The 13,350-nt window shown below is 39.7% G+C and overlaps 1 protein-coding gene across 9 annotated transcripts in view; it reads left to right on the forward strand.

Moving 5' to 3' along the window:
• nfat5b (nuclear factor of activated T cells 5b) overlaps nt 1-12,088 on the forward strand; it is a 61,533-nt gene extending 49,445 nt beyond the window's left edge. For 7 of the 9 annotated variants that reach the window (XM_017707291.1, XM_017707293.2, XM_017707295.2 and 4 more), the window contains 7 exons: nt 65-117; nt 2,244-2,376; nt 2,498-2,566; nt 2,686-2,780; nt 2,912-4,628; nt 6,334-6,591; nt 9,012-12,088. In XM_017707291.1, the coding sequence (XP_017562780.1) occupies nt 65-117; nt 2,244-2,376; nt 2,498-2,566; nt 2,686-2,780; nt 2,912-4,628; nt 6,334-6,572 (2,306 nt within the window). In that variant the 3' untranslated portion in view covers nt 6,573-6,591; nt 9,012-12,088. Of the gene's footprint in view, nt 1-64; nt 118-2,243; nt 2,377-2,497; nt 2,567-2,685; nt 2,781-2,911; nt 4,629-6,333; nt 6,592-9,011 lie in introns of those variants that run through there. The other 2 variants (XM_017707292.1, XM_017707299.2) reach the window with 2 other exon arrangements.
• The last annotated feature ends 1,262 nt before the right edge of the window (nt 12,089-13,350 follow it).

Consider the following 13,350-nt stretch of genomic DNA (forward strand, 5'->3'; position numbering starts at 1 on the left):
TGTTGTTTCATACTAAAGACTTTGTATGGAGCACTGTTTGTGTTGACTTCTGTCTGTCTTGCAGATGAAAAGTCTTGGAGGGCTGAGGCTGAGATTGACATGGAGCTTTTCCATCAGGTACAGGCGCAGTGTGTTTGGAGGTCACAAATATGGCCTGCTTTGTGTACACCGTTGACATCATTGACATCTTCAGTTTGCATTCCCGAAATTGGCCCGGCCTGCAGTTTGCTGACCTAGTTGCTCAAATAGAATGTAATGAAAGAGCTGAATATTTTGAGAAAACCCTTTTAGCATGAAACTTGAGGTGTTGGAGAAACCTTATGGCTTCATGCTTACTATGAATTGTGTTAGCATCTATTGAGATTAGAGATTCCTTCCATTCATAGTTAAGCATAATCCCTCACACAAATATTCACAATTTCCATAGCACATTCTGAGCTCTTGTATATAATTTAAAGTAATATATGAATGAAGTGATGCACAGACAGGTTATACAGTCACACATGGTGAGTGTATCGTTGATAAAAAAAAAACCTTCACTGTGAAAACTAGATGTTTCCATTCTTTAAAATAAATCTAATGATTGTTTATTCATTTATTCCATTTAAGTACTGTCATGTTTTTTTGCAAACATTCCGATAATGACTGGTTGTATCCAAGTCGGATTTGAGGACGGCTTCTTTTGCACCATCTCAACATAAAAATATTTTGTGTTAGTCAATACTGTTGACATGGCAATTATAATGCTGTAAAATCTCTCAATCCTAGTAATTATAACCAAAAATAACTGTTTTTATAGTAACTAAGTACAATAGCAGTCCCAAAATTGACCTCATCACGAATGGTTGTTTGAGGTATGGCAGTCTTTTCTGATATTGACACTGTCTAAGATAGATATACTAGACACTTATTGCCCATTTTTTGTGAGATGTGTGAAAATGAGTCATCAGCACTTCATCTTATACCTCAGAATGTGACACAGACAAATGGTAATTGGACACACGTCCAAGGCCATGAGTGATGAAGGATAATACTGCCATCATCTGACTGACTCACCCATCTCCCTACTCTTACAGTATATACAGCAAAGTATTGAATAGGAACAGTACAAATTATTTTCTTATTTTTTTATGGACTACAACTAAATGCTACATTTACATGTTAGGATTGAAAAAAGAAGTTTTCTTACTGGTTCATGGTAGAACTGGTAAAATCAATGTGGTGCCTGACCCAGTGGCGGCATGCAGCTATGCAAATATTGCCAAAATGATAGTATTACTGGAATAACAGTAGCATTCTTGCATGTGTGTGGGGCGATCATTTTAGCCATCTTTTTTTTGATATACACACTCATGTTTCTGATGGCATATTTTCCCTGAAGTTTTGTACATGATATGCGTGGACTTCAATTATAAGCATTTAGCTCCCATTTTTCTGAATAAATCAGCATCCAATTTAATCCACAACTGCTGCTGATGGCAAAAGTTGAGAAAATTGAACTCTTGACAGCATGTTTTACTGACTGTAGTAAACAGAAATCAGTTATGAATCACTATTTTAAAAAATACTCAACAGAGTGTTAACTGACAGATCATACACGGTAATTAACTGCAATTATGCATTACCATGCTGGCAGTGTCCAGGCTTCTGTACCCACTATAGACATGCTTTCTTGTTCTTCGCTGACAACACGGTCTTTGGCTGTTGTAGCCCATTTGGGACAAATCCAAAAAGTGGTGTGATCTGAAATGTTATGCAGTCCAGTGTTCAATTTGGAAGTAATTTGCCTGGTTTTGGCCTGTCTGTTTACTCGTCATTTGCTTGTCAGTTTCCTTTAACTCTTGTGTTCCACAAGTGATCACTTTTAGTTTTAAACAGTCTTAACAGTCTTGTAAACAAACGTGCATGAAAAGCCCAAGACAGAAGCTGTTTAGGAGGTGGGCAACTTAATATTTGATAAACTTGATTTAAAATTTTGTACTCATGTAACAACCTGAATACATCTAACATCTCATATTAACAGCACTCTCTCTTTGTCTTGTACTTACTGGGATGTTGGATATCATGAAATACTAATTCTAGACCAATATTATCTTTGATACAAAAAAGCCTAGTTACACAGTCACATTATTCATATAGTCCGAAAATCAAACTGCAATCAGCAACACACAAACGTCTTCATATAACTATTACTTTATAAAAGTCATTACTAAATATGTTTGTTCTTTTGCTTTCTCTTTTAGAACCATCTTATTGTGAAAGTTCCACCATATCAGAATCAAGCCATCACCTGTCCAGTATCTGTCGGGATCTATGTATTGACGAATGCTGGACGTTCCCATGATGTGCAGCCATTTACCTACACTCCAGATCCAGGTCTGTAAATTCTCCTGCTCCTTAAGCAAAATAATCTTTCTTTGAACCCCGGGGAAAAGCCTTTTAAAGATATTTTACAATGAGAAATCTTGCTGACCTTGAAACATATGCACATTTACAGCTACAGATGTGTCTGTGAAAAAAGAGACCTTGCCTCCAGTCAAGCCCTGTTCCTTTGAACAGATCAAAGGTAACAAATCTGTGCCTATACTATATTTTGATTTTTTTATTAAGTCATGTCATGGTTTTTTTTTTTTATTTACTGTAGTGGATATAGAGTATTCATCAAGTAATCTTCTTTTCAAACAGTAATGGATGGTGGTTTGATGGTCCCAATCTTGCCTCTTGTCAAAAGCGAAGAAGTCACTCCCATGGAGGTCTCCAGTAACACTGGAAACTTTAAGGTTTGTTCTTTGGATGGAATAGAGTAAGAAGTGAAATAACATTTCTGATTAAATTAAGCACAAGTGGTGTGTGATACACAGTAATAAGGCACTTTCTGAATGCTTGTATCCCTTTTTATTGGTTTACTTAGCAGACCTCAGATCTGATGAATTCAGCCCAGCAGACGCTAGAAATTAATAACAACATCTCTACCAACAGTCAGTCATTCTCAAGCTCTCTGGCCTGTCAACCAGCAGAACAAGAACAGCCTCAGAGTTCTGTTTTCTCCAGCAAAGAACCATTAAGTACCATTCAGAAGCAAGACATTGCACCCAACAGCTCCTTCCATGTGCCTGGTAAACCGCTGTTGCAGCAAGGGACCCAGCAATTCCTTTTGGATACTGAGAGTTTGACCCAGGAGAGGTCTGGCAGCAGTACTGGTACAATGGTGGGACTTTCCCAAATGGACGACAGCCCACAGCATCAACTGTCTCTCTTGCCTCCAGATGAGGTGGCGCAGCTGGAGCAAGCAGTGCGACAGCTGCAAGCAAAGGGATTTTGCAACATTCATCTTCAGTCCGAAGATTCGCTGGCAAAAAAGCAGCAGCACCGACTTCAGCAGCATCAGCAAATGCAGCAGCAGATCCAGCAGCAGCAACAGCAGCAGCAGCAGCAGATGCAACAGCAACAAGTTCTGGAGAACCTGCAGCATCAGCTTTTTCATCCCCAGGTTCAAATGCAGTGCAGTCCAGAGCAGCAGGGCTCCTCGCAAAGCATAGTGGAAAACAACAATGCACTTTTCCAACAGCCATCTGCACAACAGCAGCAGGCTGCTCTGTTTCAACAAGCAAAAGATCTCATCTCCATTCAAACCAGCTATCTTCAGCAGACACCCTCTCATTCCTCTCCTCCCTTGTTCCACACTTCCACCTCCTTGGCTGAGGCCCAAGCCCCCCAAGAGGCAATGTTTCACACACAGAAAACCTCACCTACCCAGGAGCAAGTCCAGGCTTCCCTTTTCCAGAACACTATGAATGTTCTTGATGGGTCCAGTTTGTCTGCAGAACCTCAGCCTTCTGCAACCAGTATGTTTCTTTCTCAGAGTGCCTTACCTGGTCAGCTCGCAGTGAATAACAACCAGTCACAACAGCTCGCTTTCCTCAGCTCAATGCAGACATCTGCCCTTGAGGCGCAATCTGTGTTCCAAGCCTCTGCCCAACTGGCTCCCATTCAGCAGAGCACACCCATGGACCAGCAGTCCCCACAACAGACCTCACAAACCCAGCCGGGCTCTCTGTTTCAGGGTATCTCCCAGTCATCAAATGCCAAGCTGTCCCCTAACCAACAGCAGGCTGGGTTGCTCTTTAACTCTCTGAGCTCAGCAGTGGCACCAGAACAGAATTCTGGTCTCTTGTTCAGTGGTCAGCCTCAGATGACCTCAATGAATAGCAGCAGCCTGATTTCCTCAGAGCAGCAGAATGCATCACGCCCTTTTGCCCAGACCAGCCTGGTCACGGTTAGGCAGGAAGAGGCCTCTGAGCCCATGTCCTTTCAGGATCAGAGCACTGATGTGGCAAATCAGTCTGCAAGTAAGCAAACCATGTTTCAGGAACAACAGCCCATGCAGCTTGCACCGAGTTCAGGCACCAGCTCAGGCAACCTTTTTGTGGCACAGCCCAATATGCCAAGGAGCATTGCCTCCCAAGAGGCACTTTTTGCTCCACAGAATGGTGTGGCAGGACTTCAGACCACCACCTCCTCACCAGTGCAACAGCCTGGATCCCTGTTTCAGACAACAGTGAGTGGAAGCCTCAACCAGCCAAGCCAGAACCAGCAGCCTAGCATCTTCCTTTTTGAAATACATAATGGTAAAGATAATAAGAATGTATAATGTATTAGTGTTTCACCTTCACATAGATGTTTTCATGTTTTTCATAATTACAGACACAAATGAAAAAGTATTATATTTACGCAGATCAGACATAACATTAGGACCACCTCCTTGTTTCAAAGCTCATTGTCCATTTCATCAGTTCCACTAACTATGTAGGTGCACTTTGTAGTTCTGCAGTTACACACTGCAGTCCGTCTGTTTCCCTGATACTTTGTTAGTCTCCTTTTACCCTGTTCTTCAGTGGTCAGGACTCCCATGGACCCTCACACAGCAAGTTCTATTTGATTGGTGGATCATTGTCAGCACTTCAGTAACACTAACATGATGGTGATATGTTAATGTGTGTTGCACTGGTCTGAGTGGATCAGACACTGACTAGTATTGTGCTGAGTGATTGGGAGAAGGGGGGCCATCCTACCCACTCAGAGAGGGCGAGGCCAATTGAGCTCTCTTGGACTCCCGGTTACGGGTGGCTGTAGCATCACCAGGGATCGAACTTGCGATCTGCTGCTGTGTCCACTTGTCAGTTGTGGTTGGGATAGTGTAGTGGTTAACACCTCTGCCTTCTACACAGTAGACTGGGGTTCAATCCCCACCTAGGCAAACACCCTACACTATACCAGTATGAGTCCTTGGGCAAGACTCCTAACACCACCTTGGCCTACCTGTGTAAAAAAATGATCAAATTGTAAGTCGCTCTGGATAAGAGCGTCAGCCAAATGCCGTAAATGTAAATGTCAGTCCACCTTGTAGATGTGAAGTCAGAGACGATAGCTCATCTGCTGCTGCCCAGATTGTGTTGGTCATCCTCTAGTCCTTCATCAGTGGTCACATGACGCTGCCCACAGGATGCTGTTGGCTAGATATTTTTGGAGGATGGACTATTCTCAGTCCAGCAGCGACACTGAGGTTTTTAAAAACTCCAGCAGAACTGCTGTGTCTAATCCACTCAGACCAGCACAACACACTAACACACATCAGTGTTAATGCAGTGCTGAGAATGATCCACCACCCAAATAGTACCTGCTCTGTGAGGGTCCATGGGGGTCCTGACCACTGAAGAACAGGGTAAAAGGGGGCTAACCAAGTAAGCAGAGAAACAGATGGACTACAGTCTGTAATTGTAGAACTACAAAGTGCACCTATATAGTAAGTGATGATAAAATGGACAATGAGCGTAGAAACAAGGTGGTCATAGTGTTATGCCTGATTGGTGTATATTCTCTGTGGGCCAAGTCAAGTCAACATTAAGTATAAAACCCTGAACATTAAATATATTAAGTACATTAACAATAAAGCCCTGAGCATTAAAACCTGTACTGGCAGGAGAAAATTCCACTTTTGGCTTGATTTTATGTGATCATTTTGATTGTTGTCCTTAAACTTCTTTGCTAACTGCTTGGCTAATTAGCACATAACATTTGCCTAAGACAGAAGCTGTGAACCGTGGAATGTTCTTGGCAAGGTGTGGATCTATAAAACAAGTAAAAGTCAAACCACAGATCACAGATATCATATGTAGTGCAGTTCAGTCATAAAAATTCAGTGGAAACCTTTTTATTTAGGGACACATCCTGAAAACATATTCTGTGTGAATATAACTTTAGCATAGAATTGTGGATTTGGTATTTGACTAATGAGGTGTTGAAGGTACTGATTTGTACTAATCTACATTGCAGATTGCACTCAGCTGATGAACTCCCAAGGAACCACACTCTCAGACCAGATCATTGCCATAAGCCAGTCTGGTCAGAACCAGAGGGAGAGTGATGGGCACATCCATTCCTTACTCAACCAGTCCATGTCAGAATCTGGGAATATTCAAAATGTTCTAACCACCTCCCAAAACATGGAGAAGATCGATGACCTCCTTGTGAGCCTTCAGGAGCAAGGCAAGAACCACCCTCATTCCTACTAGGACCTTACAGATCCCACAGGTAAATACAGCTCACTTTATTAATATTTAACATAAAAGATACCATTGAGAAAGATTAAAATGCTCATATTAGTCATATCATCATTTGAAACTGAGTACCAACTCTCAGGAAGTTATGTTGTTATGGTGGATTAAATCAGCTTTAGATTATACAGCCCCATTTCCAAAAAAGTTGGGATGCTGTGCAGAATGTGAACAAAAATAGAATGCAATGATATGCACATAATGTGAACCATATTCTTAAAGGTAAACACTACAAGGGCAACATATTAAATGTAAAAATACACTATATTCCCAAAAGTATTCAGTCAACAATCCAAATCATTGAATTCAGGTGTTCCAATCACTTCCATGGAGACGGGTGTATAAAACCAAGCACCTAGGCCTGCAGACTGCTTCTACCAACATTAGTGAAAGAATGGGTCGCTCTTAGGAAATCAGTGAATTCCAACATGGTACCATGATAGGATGTCATCTGTGTAGTCCAGTCGTGATATTTCCTCACTACTAGACCTACTACTACTTCCTCGCCACTAGACTCTAGAGCAGTGGAGATGTGTTCTCTGGAGTGATGAATCACAATTTCATGCTCTCAACTTTGTGGGAACAGTTTGGGGACAGCCCCTTCCTGTCCTAACATGACTGCACTCCAGTGCACAAAGCAAGGTCCGTAAAGACATGGATGAGCGAGTTTGGTGTAGAATAACTTGACTGGCTTGCACAGAGTCCTGACCTCAACCCAATACAACACCTTTTGGACGAATTAGAGTGTGAGCCAGGCCTTCTTGTCCAACATCAGTGTCTGACCTGACAAATGCGCTTCTGGAAGAATGGTAAAAAATTCCCATAAACACACTCCTAAACCTTGTGGAAAGCCTTCCCAGAAGAGTTGAAGCTGTTATAGCTGCAAAGGGTGGGTCGACATCTTATTAAACCCTATGGATTAAGAATGGGATGTCACTCAAGTTCATATGTGTGTGAAGGCAGATGAGCGAATACTATTTTGAATTTAATGTTGACAACATGTTCCCAAAAAGGGCCTGTTTACCACTGTGTTTCATCACCTCTTCTTTTAACAACACTCTGTAAGCGTTTGGGAAATGAGGAGACACTGGTGTAGTTTTGTGAAATGCTTTCTCATTTTTGTTTAATATAGGATTTCCGCTGCTCAACAATTCTTTGTCTTATTTTTCATTTCATAACGCACCAGATGTTAGCAGTCGTGACAGGTCTGGACTGCAGGCAGGTCAGTTTATCACCTGGACGCTTTTACTACAGAGCCATGCAGTTGTAATACATGCAGAATGTGGTTTGATATTGTCTTGCTGAAATAAGGCCTTCCATGAAAAAGATCAATACATGTATATATTGTTCAGCATTAATGGTGCCTTCACAGATGTGCCAGTCAGCCATGCCATGTGCACTAATGCCCCCCTGTACCATCATAATACTGGCTTTTGAACTGTACGCTGATAACAAGCAAAAATAGTCTTTAGTCCAGAGCACACAGCGTCCATGATTTCCAAAAAGAATTTCAAATATTGATTCGTCGGACCACAGGACCACAGTGAGCTCAGGCCCAGAGAAGGTGGAGGCGTTTCTGGATCCTGTTTATATTTGGTTTCTTCTTTGCATTTTAGAGTTTTAACTTGCATTTCTGGATGCAGTAACAAACTGTTTTCACAGACATTGGTGAGTCCATGCAGTGATTTCCACTACAGAATCATGTCTGTTTTTATTGCAGTGCCACCCGAAGGCCCAAAGATCACAGCCAGCAAATACTGGTTTTTGGCTTTTGGTCTTTGGTCCCTTACACACAGAGATTTCTCCAGATTCTCTAAATCTTTCAATGTTATTATGTACTATAGATGATGAAAAGCAAAAGTTCTTTGCTATTTTATGTTTATAAACTTTATTCTTGAATTGTTGCGCTATTTTATCGTGCAGTCTTTCACAGAGTAGTGAACCCCTCTTCATCTTTACTTCTGAATGACTCACTCTGGATGCCCAGTCATGTTACTGACCTTTTGCCAATTAACCACCACTAGCATTACACAACTTTACCAGCTTTGTTTCCCCCATCCCAGTTTTTTTGGAACGTGATGATGGCATCAAATTCAAAAAGGAAAAACAAAAAAACAAATTTCTCTTTCAACATCTGATTTGTTGTCTTTGTACCATTTTCAAGTAAATATAGAGTTTAAATGATTTGCACATTGTTGCATTTTGCTTCTATTTACATTTTGCACAGCATCCCAACTTTTTTGAAAATGAGGTTTTACCTGAGTTTGTACTTCACAGGACATACAAGCTTTTTAAGAAATGTTTGTTCAAGTGCATAAATATACCTAATGTAGGTGGTGCTTCATTTTGCCTTACAGTACTTGCACAGTCTTTACTTACCTTTACTTTTTCATCCAGACAGGCTTGGAGAAAACCGGGGAAGTCATTATGGGTCAATGGCTGAAGGGTGAAAGCTGTGACGACTTGAGCTACGTAAATGTATCATTCTGATATCAGCGCTACAGAGAACATCAGCAGAAAGTTTACTGGTGTGGAGGTCAAGGAGTTACTTCATTCATGCCTTAGTTGAACAGTGTCACTACAAACAAAGATTTCCAAGATATGCTGTGTCTGTCAAGTCAAGCACAGCACACTTTTGTGCTGTTTGTCTTTAGCTGTGAATGAAACATATCATGAAATATGGAATGTTTGGTCTTTTTGTCAGTTCTCAGCAAGCACTTTGCTTTTTTATGAAGTCGTATCAGCAAGTAAACACATTTTGAGCTCACTTTTCTTGTGACTGATGCATTTTTGCCAGTCATGTTTTTTTTAATCTTGTACATTAATAAGATTATGAAAGGTTCAAACAAAAAAAAAAACAACAAAAAAAAAACCTTGTAACATATTTTGACATTTTATCCTGGTAGCACTTCATTTGTTTAGATGTTTGTTTAGCACTGTTGGTCTCAACTCCACCCTCCTTCATGCTTTCAGTCTCAACATGATTTAGACAGTGCTAAAAACTTGCATAATCCATCGTTTGTAATCATCATCTCATGTAGCTTGTGTAGTTTATGAAATGTAATGTTCTGAGAGTTTATCTCTTTCAAAATGTGTCTATTAGTGCGTTTATTGTGACAAAGGAGATGTTTACTGCTCTACAGATTCTAAAAAATTTACATATCTCGCTAGATGATGCCTCTGTGCTTCGTTTTATTGCTTACTAGCGTCTGGCACGCTGGTGGTGGGCAGTTTGACTTCTTATTATCAAACAAGGTCCTACTACCAACAGCTTTTTACCAGGTTATCTTGCCTTGGTGCTACACACAAAAGGAATACAACCTTTTATCACCCATTTATCCTTAGCATATTAACTTTGTACATATTCTCAGTACAGAATAAATACATAAAAAATTTTCAGCTAGTAGACGACCCGTCAACGCCTCAACTTCTAGCCTCAAAACAGCACCACCTTTTACACACTTTATGAAAACTTAGGCCAGTTTTATGGCTCAGAAGGTTTTGGTAAGTAGGGCTGCTTTGTTACAAATGGAAGAGAAGAATGTGAAGTGAGATGCAGAATTTTGCTCTCAAATTCAACGCCAGGCTTGTTGTAAAGCTGCCAAATGTTTGTTTTTATGGTTGTGGTAGGTCTCACGCTATTAATATCTGGCTAGTTGAGAATCAGTTGGCAAACTGATGTTTTTTTTAATAAAAATAATCAGATGCATACATTACAAGAGCCCTGTGCTCTGTAATGCTTAAGGCAATAGCTCATTTGAGCTTTTATTGCGGTGATTATCAACGGTTTGGGGTGTCGTGTCTCTCATGACCATTCTAACTATTTTATGCTTAGTTTTGAATAGTGACTATTCTGACCTCTGCGTAGGTGGGGGGCGCTCTTTTAGATCTTTAAAGGAGTCCTCTGCATAGATGTGAACTGAAAGAGCTGTCTGTGATTGGCCTTCATCTCTGTACAATACTGATTTTCATTCATGTGTTTTATTTGTTTCTGACTCTATTTATGTGAATATCAACAAATATTTTCTTTATCAAATTTTGAAAAAAAAACTTCTAACTTATTTTTTTTTGCGTTGTTATTGTCTCCAGAAACATTTTCGTCAAATCGAGGGGGAAAAAAGCTGATTCTGTTAACTTCCAGCTCCAGAAATGTGATTAAAAAAACATCTCTGTATTATATGATCATCCATCTTCAGCTGCATGGAGTGTATAAGTTTAAAAGGGTTAACATTCCTGATCCTATATTTTATACTTTCCTACTTTTAAGATTTTTAATGCCAGGTCAGAGCAGATGTCCTAGTGTTCGTCCCTGTCAGAATTATTGAAACGGATACTACTTAAAACGATATAAAACTTTGGGGAAAACTAAGCCATATAAGCAAACATAACATAATGTAACAAAACATAACATTTATAGCCTCATCTGACTTTGGACCAATAATAATATTTTTCTTCATTATTCCATTAGTTTGTTTGTTTGTTGTATATATGATATTTAATCCTTGATTTTAATAATCCACGAATGTTAAAAAGCACCACATTAACTTATCGAGTATGCAGTACATTTTGTAGATCTGTACTGCCTTTAAAATACATACCTAAATGTATATTTAGAAGCAAAAAAGCAAAGTTTCTATCTTTGTGATCTCTGTGAAAGGAAAGACTTAAATGGACCGTTCTTCTTTTCCAGTTCACACAGTGATCTGCCTTGTGGCTTTTAGTCCCACTCTATTCGTAATTTGCTAAAACCAGGTTTTCTCCAAACACATTTCTCGAAATAATTTTTTAAAGACTTTTTTATTTAAAGATGTTTTTCTAAATGTTACCACACAATGGAAAATCCACATGAATATTAAATAACTGGTAAATCGGAGTTGATAGTCGTGCCTTTGACTGAAAACTGTAGTTGATAGCTGGTTATTTTCTCACTTGTTTTATAGACCAGTGAACTTCAATTAGCAATCAGTGCTTCTGCCTCAATTGTTCAGTTATCGCTTGAGGCTGCTGTGCAATTGGACTTGGTTAAATATCCCATCTTCTACTTGGTCAGTCTTCTTTTTACGGGAGTGGAAGTTGTCAACATAACTATATTATTCTGATGAAGTTCCTGATCAACTGGAAGAAACACTCATTCAGATTCTCTTCATCTGACTCGCTGACATGCAAACCCAGTCGTGAACATGTTACCTGCTTTTCCTATATGGAAGTAGATGTGATATGAAAGTCTTTGGTTTGTTATTTCTGTAACAAACTTGCGAAGTGTCACAGGTTAGCCTGGTGTATGGAGGGAAATAAGGCGGTGACTTGTTTTGTCTGTTTTATCTGTTTTTGTTTAAAAGAAAATATTTTATCAAGTTAAAATGTAGTACAGTCTACATTATATTTTGTGTTCATGTAGGCATTTGTACTCCTGCAGTTACTTTTTCTGTATTCTTGCTGTTATCAATAAAATAGATCGTTGTTCTAAAAACAAAGATTGTGTGAGTGTGTCCTGCAGAGCTAAGCAGACTTTGTTTCTTTTGGATTTCTCAGTTTATGCATGTGCGAAAACAGACAGCAGTACTGGAAATAAGCGAGCAGCGTGGCATACAGGTATACCTGTAAATAAAACCTCAGGGTGAGATATTTTGATAGGATAAAACTGTCAAAAATACTACCAGTATTAAAACTACACGGCTGAATCTAGCTTCTCTTTCTCCAGCTTCTTGTTCCCATTCCACCTTAAATTGTGCAGCAATTGTGATTACCCATCACAAACATTGGCAAATTGGACAAAACTATGCTGTCAAATAAAAATAGAGACAGCTTCTCATATCATGCCTTTCAGCCAACTATGAAGCTGGTCTCTTTTGCCAGCTGTTAAAATGTGTCTGTTAAAGCTGAAATAATGCAGCAGTTCAGTAATTGCTGCACTATTTAGGGTGGAATGGGGAAGAATTGGACAAAAAGCTGATGAATGTCCTGAGAAAGTGCTACCACCATTCAAATAGTAATTAGGATATTTTGAGTCCTAAATCAGCTCATCGGGGATAAGCAGTACTGAATTAGCCTGAGTGCAGGTACGTTTGTACAGCTTTTCAAATCAAGCTGTACAGAACGCAAAGATCTGTCGTGTTTCAGTAACTGATGAAGAACAGATAACTGCAGGGAAACCTGCTTCTTTTGCTTCGACTTCTTTTCATCGCCCTCATGGAAAATGGAAATACACTACTAAACTGGAAATACATTACCAAACTGGCAAAGTGTGCTTATGGAGGCTGCCAGTCTAATGACACCAGTTCAGAGCTCTATAGCATATTTCAACTCTTTAAGAATCCAGCGATATTCAGGAGAAAAATGTTCACAGGACAAAACGTATAGGGTTCTGGACATTTTCATTTACCACAAGGTGCAACAGGTAATTTTTCTAAAACCCTATTCTTACTGGAAATAGAGAAATGGAGCTTAGACCCAGAGTATGACTACAAAATGATGACACGACTACAGTGGTCTAGTCAGAGTTGGTTTATGTGGAGCCTGGCCACTTACTATTTCCCTCGTTATATCAAAAACAGGACTGCCAAGCAGCAGAGGGTGCTCGCTCGCAACTTCCTCAATGAATGGGAGTAAACGGCTTAAAGCAAAAACTTAAAATAATTTCTAATCACTCGCCTAGATCTTTCCTTTAATTTTAGAAAGTAGAAGGATGTATTTAACTAAAAAGCAAAGAAATCTTACCCGCACATTTCCTTTTTTC

This window comes from Pygocentrus nattereri, chromosome 15 (assembly GCF_015220715.1).
Source record: "Pygocentrus nattereri isolate fPygNat1 chromosome 15, fPygNat1.pri, whole genome shotgun sequence".
NCBI classification, from domain to species: domain Eukaryota; kingdom Metazoa; phylum Chordata; class Actinopteri; order Characiformes; family Serrasalmidae; genus Pygocentrus; species Pygocentrus nattereri.